The 18,430-nt window shown below is 38.7% G+C and overlaps 1 protein-coding gene across 1 annotated transcript in view; it reads right to left on the reverse strand.

The window, feature by feature from the left end:
- The window catches only part of LOC131138128 (homeobox protein PKNOX2), a 61,247-nt gene that overhangs the window by 15,325 nt on the left and 27,492 nt on the right, over nucleotides 1-18,430 (reverse strand). The window contains exons 3-4 of the mRNA XM_078787755.1: nucleotides 2,393-2,499; nucleotides 338-474 (exon numbers count right to left, since the gene is read on the reverse strand). Coding sequence (XP_078643881.1) covers nucleotides 338-474; nucleotides 2,393-2,479 — 224 coding nt within the window. The 5' untranslated portion in view covers nucleotides 2,480-2,499. The remainder of the gene's footprint in view (nucleotides 1-337; nucleotides 475-2,392; nucleotides 2,500-18,430) is intronic.

Below are 18,430 nucleotides of genomic sequence, written 5' to 3' on the forward strand. Positions count from 1 at the left end.
CGTGCAGGCAGGGGCCCACACCTCCTTAGACTGAGCAGACGGATACCCGTGGGTGAGACCTGAGGAGCAGGGCCAACAGACACAACATAGTCTATGGTGCCATCATTACGGCAACAGGCAGCACCAGACCGGGGGGGGACTTCACTTCTCATTTGACTAAAAACTGCCTATTAGGGCTTGGATAGTATCTGTATCAGGTCCATACTAGAGGGATGAGCTTGGTATTTTTCAGTTCTTTGTTTTGCTGTGTGGTTCGTTTTTCTACACAGCTGCCGATATAACTATACAACTATTTTTCGGAAAGACAAGTTTTTACACTTGGCGGGTAGCGACCTACCTGTAAACGGCCCTTTTGTCAGACTCAAGTTGCGCCTGGGGGTCAAGTGTCACACTGACAGAGGTATTTCCTCCCGCAGAGGCTGCTGGGATGTGGACCTGTGGGGTCTTGTTGTTCTGCTGAGTGGTGCCCGTCATCTGGGGACCAGAACACACAGGACGAAATGATAGTGGGCAACAAGAAAACCAATCAATTCTCACTCAAGTTAAACATCTGATGGAATCGGAGCCACGATATAGAAGTCATATATAATTGACACCTTCTCATAGTATCAATGGTGCATTCAAGGACTTCTAAAAGTGTGAAATCGGTGAAGCGTAAATTAAAAGAAATGACCATTACATACATTCTTGAGGGGATTGATGATGCTAACCAAGGTTCCACTGTATTTAATTAATTAATTAATATGCTTTTCACACACTTTGAACCCTACGGTTTAAACAATGATGCGGCTAATTTTATAGCGTAAAGAACTACAGTTCCCACAATTAGTGTGCAAAAACAGAAAGTATAGTGTATTTCCACAATGTAAGTTAATATCACATGTTTTGAAGTCTTATGCAGTAATTGTTTTGATCTGACAAATCTCAAGTATGTTTATGTAAGTGGAAAAACGCTACAGCTTCCGCTTGGACTGTTTGGAACGCAGAAGGTGTCGAACTATGATGAGTTACGATGAGTCAATGCAGTTAACAAGTGTTGCTGGGAACACTGTGAATTGCAAGGTTTATAGTGTGTGTTTCTGTGTAAATATCCAATATTTTAAGTGCGACATTTTTTTGTCTTTAAATTTGGTTGCTGCGATTTATATTCAGGTGTTTCAGACTATAATTCCAATAGTTTAGAATTTGGGGTAATCACACCAAAAAATTCTAATGATTGCGAGCTAAAGTTCATAAGGAACTGCGTTGTCATCAGCACGCAGCTTTGAGTGAGGCGTTTTAATAATCACTTCCCAAACGCAATCACGTGCAACATGTATTTCAAACTGACAGGCAAATGAGAATCAACAAGAATCATGTTGTATAACAGGTCAGCGGCTTTATTCTATTTCACTATTCAGCACCCCAACCCCCATTCTTGTGACAGAGCGGGGCGGGAGAAAGCTTCAAGTCTTAATCCCAGTGCCAAACGGGAAATAAATTAGCTTCTTCACACTTAACTAGCTCTCATTTGCATTTTCCAAGCATGCATGCTGCATTTTCCCCTTGCACTAATCCTCCGGGTGAAAGCAGACAAAGGTGGAGGATGGTAAGGATGAACCTGCTGGCTTCCTCTCCATGGGATTTTTCTACAGTCTGGGGCAAAGGCTAGATACGGCTACAGTCAAGGTTCATTCATTAACACTGACCTGTTGGCAGCACACATCACACGCTGGCGTGATGTTTTATTCTTGGAAAAAAAAAAATGTGACTTGATCAGTTAACGTGATTTTTTTTTAGCATCTTTTTACATTTTAATTTGGGGGTTTTGGGCGGCACGGTGGAAGAGTGGTTAGCACGCAGACCTCACAGCTAGGAGACCAGGGTTCAATTCCACCCTCGGCCATCTCTGTGTGGAGTTTGCATGTTCTCCCCATGCATGAGTGGGTTTCCTCCCACATTCCAAAAACATGCTAGGTTTATTGGTGACTCCAAATTGTCCATAGGTATGAATGTGAGTGTGAATGGTTGTTTGTCTATATGTGCCCTGTGATTGGCTGGCGACCAGTCCAGGGTGTACCCCGCCTCTCGCCCAAAGACAGCTGAGATAGGCGCGACCCTCGTGAGGAAAAGCGGTAGAAAATGAATGAATGAATTTGTGGGTTTTCGATGTATCGCTTTTTTTGGGCAAATAACCATATTTGCGATATTTCCTTTAACTGATGTGCAGCATGTATTTCCAAGGCATAACTAAATAATTCTCTTGTTGATAGTCACATACGTATAGGCATATCTATAACATCACATAATATATCACATCCGTCAGCCTCCACACCTGGTAAAAAAAAAATTGTGTGCAACACTATAACTTTAGTTTTGAGAATTGACAGTTTTAAGGTCAGTTCTGACTGACCTGTTGGCTCTCCTGGTACGATGGTGGAGGAACACTCTGGGTGGCCATCATTGTCACTGCAGGTGCTGGGGGCACATGTTGCATCATGGGATTGGGTCACATTGAGACTGAGGAAAAATTGAAAATGGGAAAAAAAACACAGAAATCAATAAAAAATCGACTATAAAATCTATTTATCTACCCGAACACCGAGGTGCAAACAATTAGCACTACAATTAAGTCCCGTTATGTATAGCAGTACATTTCATAGTCTCCATGTGTGTGGACTGCTGGGGTCATAGTTGAACTGTTACAAAGCCAATCAAAGAGGCTAATTAAGTCCGTTGTCAGTCCGTTAATTGCTATTGGCCAGGAACCCACAGGGCTAAGTGCTTTACCCTGTGGAATGCCACTGTCATTCACCCCCACTGTAGCAGCTAATTGCTTCAATGGTACATTGCACACACATCCAAACGCACAAACAGACTCCCTGCGATCACCCCAACTTACTATAGGAACGCACAGCAGGTGTATCGCCCCGCAGCTAGAGATAACCTATGTCTTCACACTGCCTGAAAATGTCCTGGAAATTACCTATTTCACCCCAAGGGGGGAAAGGGTGTTTTGATAAATGTGAGGGCAAGCTTTAATAGGGCTTCATTAATGACGATATAAGCGTTGTGGAAAAAATTAGACACCCCATGGGGGTATAGATTGGACACCATGGGGTGTCCTAGTTTCTTTTCCACATGACTGTACGTCTACAAAAGAATTTACTTGAAGACAATAAATGATTGTAAACATTTACTTGTGTGGTCATAAAGGGCAAGCCAAAGTAACAAAAACTCAAATGAATGGATAAAACGCCAAGGCCTGGTATGGACATAGTTGAGCTTGTTTTGATTCGAGAAAATCAAAAATGAACTTTTACATATGAAACTAATTACTTTTAAACTTCTAACAATAACCTTACACTCATATTATCGCCATTTCGAAATTCAAAGCATCACTCTATAAATATTCATGCTGCTTCCTTGTTGAATATGGCCTATTATTCGTTCAAAAACATGCATATTGAAGAAAATTGTCATTATTTATTTATTATTTATTATTACTAAATTAAGCATTTTCAATCATAAAAACGACTAAATGAACTAATTCAGAAAATGCATACAAAGACGTTAGTACTGGCTAGAACAGAATCCTTAACAGGAGCTACTGTTGCAGCTGCAAGCTACACCTAGCTAAAACTCAACTCTGAACCCATGACGCCACTTTTTACTCCCACATTCACGGCACTCTTATCGATGTCTTAAACGGCTTGTTTTGTCGTATTATGTCGACTATATTGGGTAACGAGACTGTAAAGGTGACTATAGGGGTGTTATTTCATGTCTAGAGGGCTCTAATAATGTTATTAAAAACGTATACACAAGGTTGTAAACAGGTTGAAGAACATATGGTACGTATATATGAACATATTCAATTTATAAATAAGGAATGCTACTTTTGGAGGAAAATCTGCCCTTTTTCGGGCGTTTTATGTTCTTTTACCCTAAATCGGTAACACCAGGAGCTCATGTAGCTCAGTAAGCCCTCCTCCAGCTTACCCTAACTATGTGAACTTCTACTAGACGTGCTTATTGTTTCATTTCGTTCTGTGTGTTCCTCTATGTGTCATTTTGTGTACTGATTATGGCTTTGGTTTCTGTTCTCGTTCCAACTGTTATCAGCTGAAAGACATCTTCTCTGTTATCAGTCCTCATTTTAATTGCAAATACAGCCAGCGTGTTAGTGATTAAACGGGAAACGACACATTAATTGATCAGACTCGTAGATAAAGCAATTCTAATTACGGCGCAGTATTTTTAGGAGGGCCCCACTCAAGTTTCACCATCCCTCGAAGGAACAAAACCACTAAATGCCAGATTTTTTAGCAATGCCAATCCACAAATACTACACGTACACAGACACAGAAATACTGCAGTGTTTCAGTAGAATAGTCAGTAACTATTGTTGTTGAATCAGGTTTAAAAACATGAGATAATGTCGCTTATCAACCAAAAATGTCAGTTTTGTTAGAATATTTGAAAATTTTCACTTTGTTTTCCAAAAGCTCAGTTTTTAAGGACAAAATATTAAGTTTGTATGCGGACTCCAGCCGAAATTCACTGAAAAATGAGAGCTTTTACAAAATGTAGTGATTAATTAATTATGATCTTTAATTAATTGATCGTCGCCTGCCCTTCAGGTCCCTTCAGGTCCTTTCAGGCCTATATATGATGTTAGCACATCAGAAATAACACCGATCACCAACGTGTCTCGTCCGTCAAATAGCTGTGGTTGCCAGCTGAGCTCCAGTGAATTAATTAATCACATGATAAATGAAAAAAAAAACAAAAAATAATTTTGCCAGCCTCCATATCTCCATGTCTGTTTCCATCATCTCTTGCCTCCAAGCAGACAGGAAGAGGGTTTGCTCTGCACTGGTTGAGTACCAAGACACGTCATATAATAGACCGCTCCTCACCTTGCCCTCCCAACTACAATGGCCGCCGATTAGCTGATACTAAACAAGCCCAAACACAATGACAGCCAATCAAAGTCCACTTCTGGGTATAACTAATTGTTGTTTTCCACCCCCAACACGATGCACTAATTATGAGTGAAATTAATTAATCGCTATTAATGCACTAATTTGACACACATAAGAAAAACATCCATATTTCTGCAGATATAGCCTCAAAGCACCCATGCGACATGCGTCACGGCCACTTATGCAAATTAGACTATGACATCATCACATACACGAAATGAATACATGAAAAAAAAAACGTTTCTTCATGTGAAGTACATATTTCTGCTAGCAGTCAAACAGGAGCCAGTACCGACATGCCAAGCAGAATTCAAAGGTGCACAATAACAAAATCCTTCTGCTTGACAAATGACGTTTGTTCCCCAACAAAAGGCCTTTTGAATTATTACACAAACCCTATCGCAGATCATTTGAAAAATGCCTGAAGCTGCAATCAAAATTCAAGCATAAAATGAAAAGTGAGAAGTCGGCATAAAATTATTCCAAGTAACATCAAAGGGTGAATTTGGATTGGAGGCAAACACACACACACACATGCAGACACACACACACACACACACACAGGACATATAGTGCTTCATGGGTTTTCTGCAGTACAAAATGTTTCTCTTTAGTATTCAACCTTCAAACAATTCCAAGGTGTAGAATGAGCCTCTGCTTAATCAATGTGAAATGAGTAACATGGCTTCTAAGAGCGTATCCTGTTGCCGATGATTGCCTGCAGCCTGTACTTCAAACACGCTGGTACATATCAGACAGGATGAGTACTACGTACAAAAGCTTGATTCTTCTAAATCAGGGGTCTTCAATAGAGCTACCAGTAGCTCGCCACCTGATGTTAACTCATTCTATCCCAGCCATTTTTCAAAAGCCGTCCCCGTTCGGTTCTGGCCATTTTGGATTATTTTTGACTGATTTTAGGTTGATTTCAAGAGCATTAGGGGTATATAAAACATGGTATAGGCTGCACGGCGGTCGAGTGGTTTGCGCGCAGACCTCACAGATAGGAGACCAGGATTCAATTCCACCCTCGGCCATCTCTGTGTGGAGTTTGCATGTTCTCCCCCTGCACATGCGTGGGTTTTCTCCAGGTACTCCGGTTTCCTCCCATATTCCAAAAACATGCTAGGTTAATTGGCGACTCCAAATTGTTCATAGGTATGAATGTGAGTGTGAATGGTTGTTTGTCTATATGTGCCCTGTGATTGGCTGGCCACCAGTCCGGGGTGTACCCCGTCTCTGGCCTGAAGACAGCTGGGATAGGCTCCGGCACCCCCCACGACCCTCATGAGGATAAACGGTAGAAAATGAATGAATGAATGAAAACATGGTATATAGCAAAAGAAGTATTAGACTCTCATCTTTCATCAGAAAAAAAACATTTGTTTCTAAATTTTTCCGTTTTTTAGTAATCAGCAGTAGAACATATATAAGTTTCAGGAAAATATCAGTTCCCAACAAAAAAAAAGAGAGTAAAGCTTTTGGTGAAAAGATGCATTTCAAGCATAGCTTTCATGTTAACAAAAATGTAGCCTTTTATATTTTGCCAAAATGTCTAAACAATGATACTACAACATAAACGTTTTGCAGCCGTTTGACAGACGATCACATCATGAGCCTCGAAAACAGACGATTTTGATTGGTGGACGATGGATCCCTAGTCCATGCATATAATTGTCCATTTATGTGTAGGACTGATTCACCTTTGTAAATCCATCATTGAGTTCCAGCTCTCTCGTGACGAATGACTCTATCGAGCTTCAATAAGTCAAGGAGAGTCGTGGTTTGCTCACGGACTTGACTTTCTGGAAAACAATGCCTTGAGCATTTTGCCGGAGAATTGCACCTCAGACACTCAGCCCCCGATAAAAAAAAAATATCAAGACGGCGTCAGATAGGACCAACACCTCAGTCTCCGACAACACTAGAAAAAGTGGATGTAGATTTGATGCTAGTTGCTGGAGGGGTCTGAATACTTGCTAAATTGCTAACATAGGTACTGCGGTTGGTTTGCAGCCTGGAACAAATGAATTCATATTATTTCCCTTGAGGAAATGTGTTTTTAAATTAGACCAACTTTGATTTGATGGTCAGGTCTTGATGGCCTTGAGTAAAACGGCAATGACATAAGTATTTGTACGCAAAAAACACAACACATCACACACCAAAACCTAATACAGATATTGCAAGATGAAACCTTGTTTCATTCACATACAGAACACACGCTGTGTATAAACAGCCGGAGGCAAAGGTTGTCTCACTTGAAGTCCTGAGGCTACAAATCCTCCCCACCCAGGCTAAACCTAGCTTGACACACACCGCAGTGTCAACACTCCCAGACCACCTCATTAGCCTGATCCAGCGGTTCTTGCTCCTACCCAGCCGTGCAAAACACCCCGCCCCCCCAATAGCCAACACTTCAGATTGATGCTGGTAACATTTATTCATCTGCACTCCTTTTGATTGGTTGGTCAGTCCTACACAGATTTGAAAGTAAGTGAAGGCATCTTTAACCCAGATGCGTTTAAGTCGAAAGGAAAATTCTAGGTACTATCATGATTCCCCGCAACAATTTAGAGAATTTTTTTTTTTGTTTTTTTTCCCCAAAAAAATATAAGTCTGTTATGTTTTGTTTACGGTAAATTCCGGACTATAAAGAGCAACTTTTTTCACATGTTTTGGATCCTGTGTCGTAAACAATGATGTGGCTATTTAACCCAGATGTGTTTATGTCAAAAGGAAAATTCTAGGGACTACCATGATTCCCCCGCAACAATTTTGAGAAAAAATTTTCAATAGTTTTTTTCTCCGGAAAAATATGTTTTATTTACTGTAAATTCCGGACTATAAAAAGATACTTTTTTCACATGCTTTGGACCCTGTGTCTTAAACAGTGATGTGGCTATTTCATGATGACACTCCCCACTCTGCTTCGAGTGCAGATTCAGGAAGTAGTGAATTAGAATTGTTTTGATCTCACAAATCTTAAGTAGGTTTGATCAAGTGTAGAATTACTATAGCGTCTGCTTGGAAGGTAGGATTTCAAGGTTTCTAGTGAAATCACATGGTAAATAACTATGTTACAATATGGAAACCTGTGCTTTACAGACAAGTAGTTGTCTTTAAATTTGGTGGGTGTAGCTTATATTTAGGTGCACTGAATCCTCTGGGGTTTAATTTGACCTATCTGTGTCCCATTTTCTATTATTATCTACTTTATTCGGAAATACAAATGTAAAGTTGACTGTAGGGGTGTTATTACACATCTCAAGGGCTCTAATGATGTTAAAAAACATAAGGTTGTAAATGGGTTATCTGTTCTCTAATTGAAAAAGTATTCTATTGACACTTGTTTTTGGTTAGTGACAAGAATTCTAACATTATTATTCCGATTTATTGAGTGGCTTGTTAGCATTTTTGCCCTTGTGACAATCAGACTTTCCAAAGCAATTTTAAGGCTAATAACCTGCATGGCACGGCACTATATTTGTGGCAGTCGAATGGTAGCATTTGACAACCAATTAAAGCATTAAAATGGTTAAATGGATTTCAAATGAGGTTTAATTGCCAGACACACTGCCATTTTGAGGAAGACATATCTAGGGTTAGTCACATCGGTGAGGGGGAAGATGGATGGATATGGATGTCAAATCAATGTCACATGTCAAAAATAGGTTTTGCATATGTATCTTCTTGAGATTTCGCAAGTTAAAATCAAGCACAAAATCAAGCACAAAACTTTAGACGGGTGTCATTTAATGCGTTCTAGCATAACTAGATATGAAAATGAAAACAATATTGTTGAAGATTGTATAAAATGTCTCAGGGACTTCTAACTTGACTGAAAATCTTTCTCTTATTTGTCCTTATCAATGTCCAATTACATTTTATGCTTGCATTTTTCCCTCCATAACCTTTCCACTTGATTCTTTCATGCCAAACTCATTAATGGATGTCCTTCATATATTCAAATACGCCCTGCAGCCGTAATGAAGACATGAGGATTCCCCTTGGGTATGACAGTTTTGCAAAATTCATTGCATCCTTTGCGAGCTGCTGACAATGGCGTCGTTGGTCCAATCACACTGCAATTGTTGTCTGTACATTGTATATTTATGCAAATATTTGTGCGGCTATCGCAGATTTCACTTATATTCCACTCCTTCCTGCCTTTGAAAAGTCGATTAAAGTCTCAAGTAAAATGGATAAAACTACAATAACGTGTAAAATTCTTCTAATTCCCTAATGACAAGAGGAATGCCTGCAAATAATCTCATTAGCATAGCTAAAAGCCCTTATTATAATGAGATGCCCCCCCCCCCAGGAGCCTACTAAAACAAAGATGAAAAGACTATTTAGATTGTACCATCAGCTTTATCAAGGACTACTGACTTTTCAGTGTCTTTAGAGCTGCCCCAAATAAATAAAACATTGCCAGGAACAAAAATAAGTTCATTGTTGCTCAAGTACCAAACCGTAACGCTGTCTGAAAGATGTATTGCGCGATTAGACCGATAAATTGATACTTTGTTGATCCCGAAGGAAATTTGAAGCCAACATCTGCAGCTTTGTTATATACAACGTCAGACGCAAATTTCAACTTATCAGTAGCCCAAAGACGCCAAGATAAATGCTCATTAAATAGCTTCTGATAAGGATGTGCACCCCCCCCCCCCCCCCCGCCCCAGTCTTCCATTCTGCCTATACTTAAAAACTAAGAGAACAACAAGCAAACATTTCAGTTTATGTATTTTGGTTTGCATTTTGTTGCATTAATTCACACAAACTGGAGTTGCATCATTTCCTAAAGCAAAAAGACCTAGCGGGAGTGCTAACATCACAGTCCTCTTCACCACCAACAATACCACCACCTGTTTTTCTGGATGAAATTATATTTCATATTTGTGGGACATTGCTTTTTTTCAAACCATACAACCTGGAATGAGTCAAGAATAATAATAATAGTATAATGACAATGATCCAAGTCTGCAATGCTAGCTATGGTCATTCCAACTAAATGACATGACAATTTATTTGTTTACCGACTTCCCAGAATGTGGGCGGTGGAAAATATTCATGGAAAAGGCTGCTCTGACTGGATCAGTTCGCAGTAACACGGTGAACAGATGCACTCCCAGAAGCGCAACCTGGAGTAGAGAAAGTAGACATAATTCTGAAGGCCATTTAATGAGAATATAAATAGAAAAATGACAATTAAAATGTTTTGAAGCCAGAAACAGTTCAGACAGACATGCATGATATATCGTATCCATCTATCTTATATGTATATTGAAATCAACAGATTAAGTATTTTAATTCGATTAATCACAGTTTACAAATCAATTAATCACAATTAAATCCAGGAACAGTTCGGCCTAACATGCATGATTCATGTAATTATTCAAATCAACAGGTTAAAATATAGTTAGATTAATCACAGTTGGCAAATTAATCCATCACGATTAACTCTAGAAACAATGAAGACACACATGCATTATTTAACTATACAAATCAACAGATTAAAATATGCATGATATATGTTATCTATCTAGCTTATCTATATATTGAAATAAACAGATTAAAATTTTTTATTCAATTAATCACAGTTTGCAAATCAATTAATCACAATTAAATCCAGGAACCGTTTGGACTAACATGCATGATTAATGTAATTATTCAAATCAACAGGTTAAAAATATACTTAGATTAATCACAGTTTTCAAATTAATTCATTATGATTAAATCTAGAAACAGTTAAGACAGACATGCATTATTAAACTACACAAATTAACAGATTAAAAATTGTAATTAATCCGTTTTCAAATTAATTCGCCATGATTAATCAGTATTTGCAACTACTGTATGTCAAAAATACACGCATTTCACTGTATTTTATTAACAGAAAGTGATGTAAATGACATAACACCATTATAGTCGTCCCTTGTGAGTTGAACATCGGTCCCTCACTGTATTTGCAGTTTTTCAAAAATGTATTAATAAATTATCAGAGTAAATCAAGTAAATTTGACCTGATTAGTAATTTTACTTTTGTCATACTTTAAAGGAGAACAGCACTTTTTGGGAATTTTGCCCATCATTCACAATCCTGATGTGAAACATGAACTCATACTTCTTTCCTTTTCTGGTCATTATAACACCAGAGTTAACATGAGTTAGCTAAAAATGCATGCCATTGGGACACACTTATTTCGACTACAAAGCGAAATAAAAAAAAAGCTCTGTAAGCATTTTATTGTTTGATATCCATGTTGTGGTCAAAATACGCATTTCCCATGATGTCCCTTGTTAGCTAGTTCATATTAACTCGTGCCCTCACGCTAGAATGTACAGAAAAGGGACAGAAATGTGTGTTTATGTTTCACATAAGGATTGTGAATGATGGGCAAAATTCCAAATAAAGTGCAGTTCCCCTTCAAGGCATGCCAACAACGAAATCTATGGACAAAGGGGGATGGGGGGGGGGGGGGGTAGTTACAAGTGGCTTCCAACTTTGTGGTCGTTTTTACATAGCTGCTGGATCTGACTATTTCAGGTCAATACCCCTTTTCCCCAGTCATTCAGTTCTGTGAATGACTGGTAAATAGTCTGCTTCTCACCCAGAGTCATTTGGAATGGACACCAGCCAACTGGATGAAAAGATGATAATGCGCCTGACATAACTGCACAGTATTTGCATTGGGGCCCATTCCGAGACCAAAAAGAGACCCTTCCTTTACTGACTTAGGAAAAGTGTGGAGAATTGGTGGCAGCCAAAGATGGACAAAAGGGTTGGACAGTGAAAAGAGATGGCACATAAACGAGAGAGGGGAACTGAGAAAGAGAAAAAAAAAACATGCAGCGATGAAGTTTAGCTATCTGGTGTGAGACAGCATATTTTAGGATGTGGACACGGGTACAAACATTGAAGTGTCTTCTATTGCAGCATATTCTAATACACATTTTTAAGAGAAATATAACTTAGCTGATTTGTACAAACAAGAAAGTATGAAAAGCAATGCATGCCTCATGTTCCCCCTACACACACACACACACACACACACACACACAGATGGCGGGACATCTGGAGTGCGTTAAAGAACGAAAAGGACATTGGATCTCCCCAGAGCGGCGAACTGGATGGGTGGCCCACTGTAGCCCGCTTTCAGCACGACCCAGTCCTAACGTGATTGATAGAGGGAACCCCATACTCACACATAAAAAAAAACACCTCAACATGTCGTTGTGCATATTTTGGCCGCTCAATCATGCATTGCAATGTTACCACAGCAGCAAAATATCACACAACTAAACAATCTAAGAAAACAATGCATCTCATATAGTCTTGATCTTGATTAAACAATAAGTAAATGCGCAGATTCTTCCGTATTGTGTTCAGCACATTCTGACAACAATTGTTTTGATATTGTGCCTTCAGATCAAGAAGGGAATATTGGGACTGAATGTGTTTTAGGGATTTGAACCATGATCTTCCCAGGAGTGGCCGGCCGACCAAAATAATAGCAACAACTCATTTCATAGGTCACAAAAGACCCCACAACAACATCTAAACAACTGCTGGCCTTACTTGCCTTGCGTTCATGACTCCACTGGGCAAAAACGGCCTGTATGGCAAAGCACTGCTAAACAAAAATAACATTAATAATAATAATAATACATTTTATTTCAAAGCGCCTTTCGGGACACTCAAGGTCCCTGTACAAAAAATATAAGGACAATAATAGGATGTAATTAAGGACAAATGTTGAACTTTTTGGAAGGTGTGTCCCCCATTAAAATAACACCGCACTCACACCAACAGTAAAATATGGTGGTGGTAGTGTGACGGTCTGAGGCTTTTTTTTTTTTGCTTCAGGACCTGGAAGACCTGAATCTGACTTGAGCCATGAATTCTGCAGTCTACCAAAAAAAAAAAACCCTAAAAATCTTTAGTCCAAGACAGACCACGCAGGTTTAAACATTAGCATTAGCATAGACATGTACATGTTCATATTTATAATAACTGTCAACGTTTCCCCTTTCACTTTGATACCAAGATCATCCATGTAGAGCCTAGAATAATTGTTTTCAAGCTATGCTTTCAGATGAAACATTTCCATTAGATCAGGGGTCTCAAACTCAGTTTACCTGGGGGCCACTGGAGCTCGGGTCTGGGTGAGACTGGGCCGCATCAGGTTTTACAAAAAAAAAAAACCCATTTATTAAAAACAAAAAAAAAATTAAACTTTTAAACTTTGCTTTGGTTCCAATTTTCTACAAGAAAAGCTCTGATAAAACATTCCACTGTTCTCAAATGTCTTAATTTTTATTTTTCTACACAAAATAAGATGAAAAATAAATAAAAAAAATCAACAATAAAGAAAATCCATCAGTAAAAATAAATAAATATAATAATAATAAAACGGCAAATAATAAAAACTTAAGAAACCACATATAGTTGGTGGGTAGACAAATTATTTTTTTCAGATTAAAATGAACAAAGCATTATTAGAGCCCTGTAGACATGACAAAACACGACTATAGTCACATTTATACTCTTTTTATTTACAACATATTGCGCAACTGCAGGGTCTTGAGACACATGCTAACTCGCAAACTAGAGAGCTAGCGACCTAAACGGTAGCCTTCAAGTTATTTCCTTTAAATTGAAATAGCCAAAAACTTACCACTTCCACACGGATAGGGAGGATAACTATTAACAGTTATTTAACCTTTAACATGAACATTAATCAAACGTAATAATTTTTTCTGGGTACATGATACCATACAGCATCCATATCCAACTTGTGCGGGCCGCACTAACATTAAACTTTCATATCAAGGCGGGGGCCTCAAACTAGTGTCCTGCGGACCACATATGGCCCGCGGGCCGCGTGTTTGAGACCACTGCATTAGATGTTCTCTCTCAAATACTCCCATGCTAGGAAACCCAACTTTTTCAAGAGGAAAGTTCAAAGCAATCATTTGCTTAGCCCGATTTGTCATTTCAAATAAATTGCCATGTTGGCGAAAATTTGCAATTCACAGGAAGCCCACTCAGACGCGCTGAAGAGGTTAATCTATATTTAGTGTTTGAATATAGGATCGAACCACAGGAACGGGGGGGAAGGAGATAGGCAACTCCTTGCCAGAGAGTGGAGAAACGGTGAGAGAATAGAAAGAAGAGTCATTTAGAGTAAATGGCATCCAAAAAGCCCCTCTCCAATTATCTTGCCTAGCATGCCAGAGAGGCTGACTTAATTAAAATGACTTGAGAGGAAGCGGAGGAAGGAGCTGCCAGTGATTGAGGGGGCGAGAAGGCGAGGTATCTGCACGGAAACACAAAGCTCATACGTAGTGCAGACTGCCGACCACTCTCTCTTTTCAATTGCTGACTTCAAAAGAGAATAAAGATTTTTTTTTTTTTTTTAAAGAGCGGCAACTCTCACTTATTCGGAGATGTAATTGCGCTATTTAAATTCATCATTTTTACCGTTGCTGGAATATTTGTATGGGGTGGAGGATGGGTGTTGGGGAGGATAATACAAAAGAATAATAAAGCTATATTTGTTTTGCTCTTGTCTGACTCCCTTTCTCCCATTCCTCTGCCTTTCTCTTAGAAAACCTTTGATAGTGACCTTTTCACAGGAGGGTGTTTCTATGGAAACACAACTCACCAGTTATATTGGGTGCTTTTCCTGTCGTTGTGACGGCAAAAAAATTCATCAGTCTTTGACTCGCATCACGTTTACATTTTTAATGCAAATAAAAAGCCATGCGACTCCTAAAATATGTCGTACTTACTCGTGAAGTTCTGAAGTGAAGCATGGTAAGTACCGTATTTTCCGGACTATAAGTCGCATTTTTTTTCATAGGTTGGCTGTTCCTGCGACTTATGTATGTTTTTTTCTACCTAATTATGCATTTTTGGCATTGTGCGACTTATACTCCGGAGCGACTTATAGTCCAGAAAATACGGTAATCAACTGAAAAAAGAATCGTTACCATCCAAATACCGTATTTTCCGGACTATAAGTGGCACTTTTTTTCATAAGTTGGCTTTGCAAATTTCCCCACTGAGGGACGAACAAAGGCATATATATCAATAACAATATCAATAACCATTGTGTTAGCATATCTTACACCAATTCAACCTGTTCTCTATTCTTTTATTGTTAGAACTTGCCTTCCAAGAGGACGTAATGTCTGTTTTGGTTAAGTAGTTTATAAAATAAATTACCCGCAAAAAATGTGACTTATACTCCAGTGCGACTTATGTATGTTTTTTTTCTACCTAATTATACATTTTTGGCATTGTGCGACTTATACTCCGGAGCGACTTATAGTCCAGAAAATACGGTAATCAACTGAAAAAAGAATTGTTACCATCCAAATACCGTATTTTCCAGACTATAAGTCGCACTTTTTTTCATAGGTTGGCTGTTCCTGCGACTTATACTCCAGAGCGACTTATAAATGAAAAAGGTGTTTATGTTACATAAACACTGGACACCTTTTCTGTTCATGTTTATTTTTTGTGTAGCTGAATAAAATTAAATAAAATGAACAAAGCATTATTAGAGCCCTGTAGACATGACAAAACACGACTATAGTCACATTTATACTTTTTTTATTTACAACATATTGCGCAACTGCAGGGTCTTGAGACACATGCTAACTCGCAAACTAGATAGCTAGCGACCTAAACGGTAGCCTTCAAGTTATTTCCTTTAAACTTAAATAGCCAAAAACTTACCACTTCCACACGGATAGGGAGGATAACTATTAACAGTTATTTCACCTTTAACATGAACATTAATCAAAGGTAATAATTTTTTCTGGGTACATGATACCATACAGCATCCATATCAAGCTTGCGCGGGCCGCACTAACATTAAACTTTCATATCAAGGCGAGGGCCTCAAACTAGTGTCATGCGGGCCACATTTGGCCCGCGGGCCGCGTGTTTGAGACCCCTGATGTACGCCCAATGTAATATACACAGTATCTGGTATTACAGATCGTCGACATTAATTACTAGTACAGGGGGGTACTTTTATAACCGCAAGTAATTGCAATAAAAATGTCTGTTTTTGACAGATTTTGGCTAAACACCGCTCTATTAATTTATTAGCTGAGTGAGTTATTATTTATATAGAATTACAAGCCCTCTATTAGGTTGCGGAGGATTTCATCTCAACAGTCACCAACGCGCCTACAGAACCCATGCAGGGGAAGGAGCAGGAAGCGGATGTTTAGTTGAAGAAGCGGGAAGATTGACGAGGCGACAAGCTGCGAAAGAGAAAATTAATGGAGTGCAAATCAATGAAATTAACATGAATGTACCTTACCATCGCATAACGTGAGCCCATGTGGAGGGCTAGCTTTCTCTTAATTATGACCGAGTACCGTAACCCCGCCCGCCGCCAACATGGACCCCCCACCTCCCTTTTTTTTTCTGCAATATAGTTACATCTGCGTTCCGAATATCTTTATTACTTTCCACTGAAAAATGAAAGTGAACTTAATTTTAGCCTGCATCAAAGTCTAATTGAGTTACTTTTAACAGTCCTCCACATCAAACACTTGGTCACTCTACCACACACACATTCACACTCTCACACACACACACACACACACACACACACTCTCACACCTATTCAGCCAACACACAGTAGCAGCTCATGTGTCACAGCTAGCGCCTGTTACTGTGCTTTTGTTTTGCAAGCGTATTGTCCTACACTGTACAGTATTTCCAACAGAACATAACACAAACTCTTGACTGTTTAGTCAAATGTTTCTGCACAGAAGGTTGGTGGGTGCAAAAAAAAAAAAATTAACAGTATACTTCATAATTGCCAAAACTAACAACTGTTCATATGAATGCATAAAATATACAGTAATATCAATTAACGAGTTTAATAAATCGTAGTGACCACTCGCTAAAAAAAATAATCAACATGCTTTTGGGTCACCTAATTTAGTTACATAAGAGCGTCAAAATACTCGAAACAGCTCTTGTGATTTAGTGCAGGGGTGGCGGCAAACTTCGGCACAGTGGCCACATCCAGCCCGCCAAGTGTTTGAATACGGCCCGTCCGTTCTTTCCAAAGTATTTAATTTAAACTCAACATCCAACCTGATGGTTTAAGTAGCTGTTTTATCAATTTGGTTATTTGATGTGGTTTATTTTATTTTATTTTATTTTATTTTATTTTATTTTATTTTATTTTATTTTATTATTTAAAACGCACTTTACATCAAATAAATGATCTCAAAGCACACATATATATAAGATTGAATGACACTTTTACAGATACAATAATTCCAAGTGGACTGTTACGTGTAAAAAAATACTTTTTTTACTTACATAAACAATGCATCCCTCGAGTCAGAAATTTTACCCACCCCTGATTTAGTGCATCACAACCACAAGAATAAACATGGTTATTAATACCTCTAGAGTCAATGAAAAGTGAATATTTGTACTGATAACATTTAGTCCTAAAATAGTTTTGACCTTTGAAACAATTTTGCTAAAACTGCCCACTGGATTGCTCTTTGTCTCTACCCTTTGGCCAGTCCAGCATGGGAAGGTCCCGGACCACTACAAGGTTGCAATCCTACTTCCCAGGAAACAAAATGGGTAGTAAGTAAAATAAATACTGCTGTGGCTGTACTCCAGCTAACAGTCTTCTTTGTGTCTTAAATGGCTTCATTTTTCTGATTAGGTTGACCCTATTGGTTAATATGTGTGTAAATATGACTATAGGGGTGTTATTTCATGTCTACAGGGCTCTAATAATGGTAAAAATCTTATTTAGAAAGTCATAAGCAGGTTTTCCAGGCTGTAACTACAAATTATTCTGTTTACGACTATTGAATCACTGATCACGGTTATAAACAAGGGATTACTGTACATGCAAAGTTACTACTTTTAACCAATGTATAACCCTTATAATGTAAAGTATAATGAGACACCCAGCTCAAAGGACGATACACAAGGTTGGGTCCACGAGACGGGACAAGATTTTTAACATTCATTTTAAGAAAAGTTTCAAGAAAAGTGTATTGTTCCAACCATAGAGAAAAATCGCAGTATTGCTTAGCATATCTATTAGTAGCGACGTATACATGGACTCAAATATTCCAATTCCATTCGGGTTATTTGCTCAAAGGGAAAGAATGTAACCTTTGTATACACCTCATTCCGAAAGAAAAGTACCAATCCGAATGAATATATAATCGGATTCCCAGGGGTGGAATATTCCTTTCCCCAATCCGATTGAGGTATCTTGTACCCGCTCAAACGGAAAGTTGTCAGACTGCGTTCTTCGTCGTGGTGTTTTTCTTCTGTTGTTTATTGGCGGTTGGCAAGCAGCTTTCGTGTGCATTAGCGCCATCTGTGGAACAGAATCTAAACCCTTCTATACGCCATTCACAAGTCCAGTTTTATTAAAAAAGAA

Source organism: Doryrhamphus excisus, linkage group LG21 (genome assembly GCF_037039965.1).
Source record: "Doryrhamphus excisus strain RoL-2023G ecotype Guam linkage group LG21, RoL_Dexc_Guam_v1.1, whole genome shotgun sequence".
Taxonomy (NCBI): domain Eukaryota; kingdom Metazoa; phylum Chordata; class Actinopteri; order Syngnathiformes; family Syngnathidae; genus Doryrhamphus; species Doryrhamphus excisus.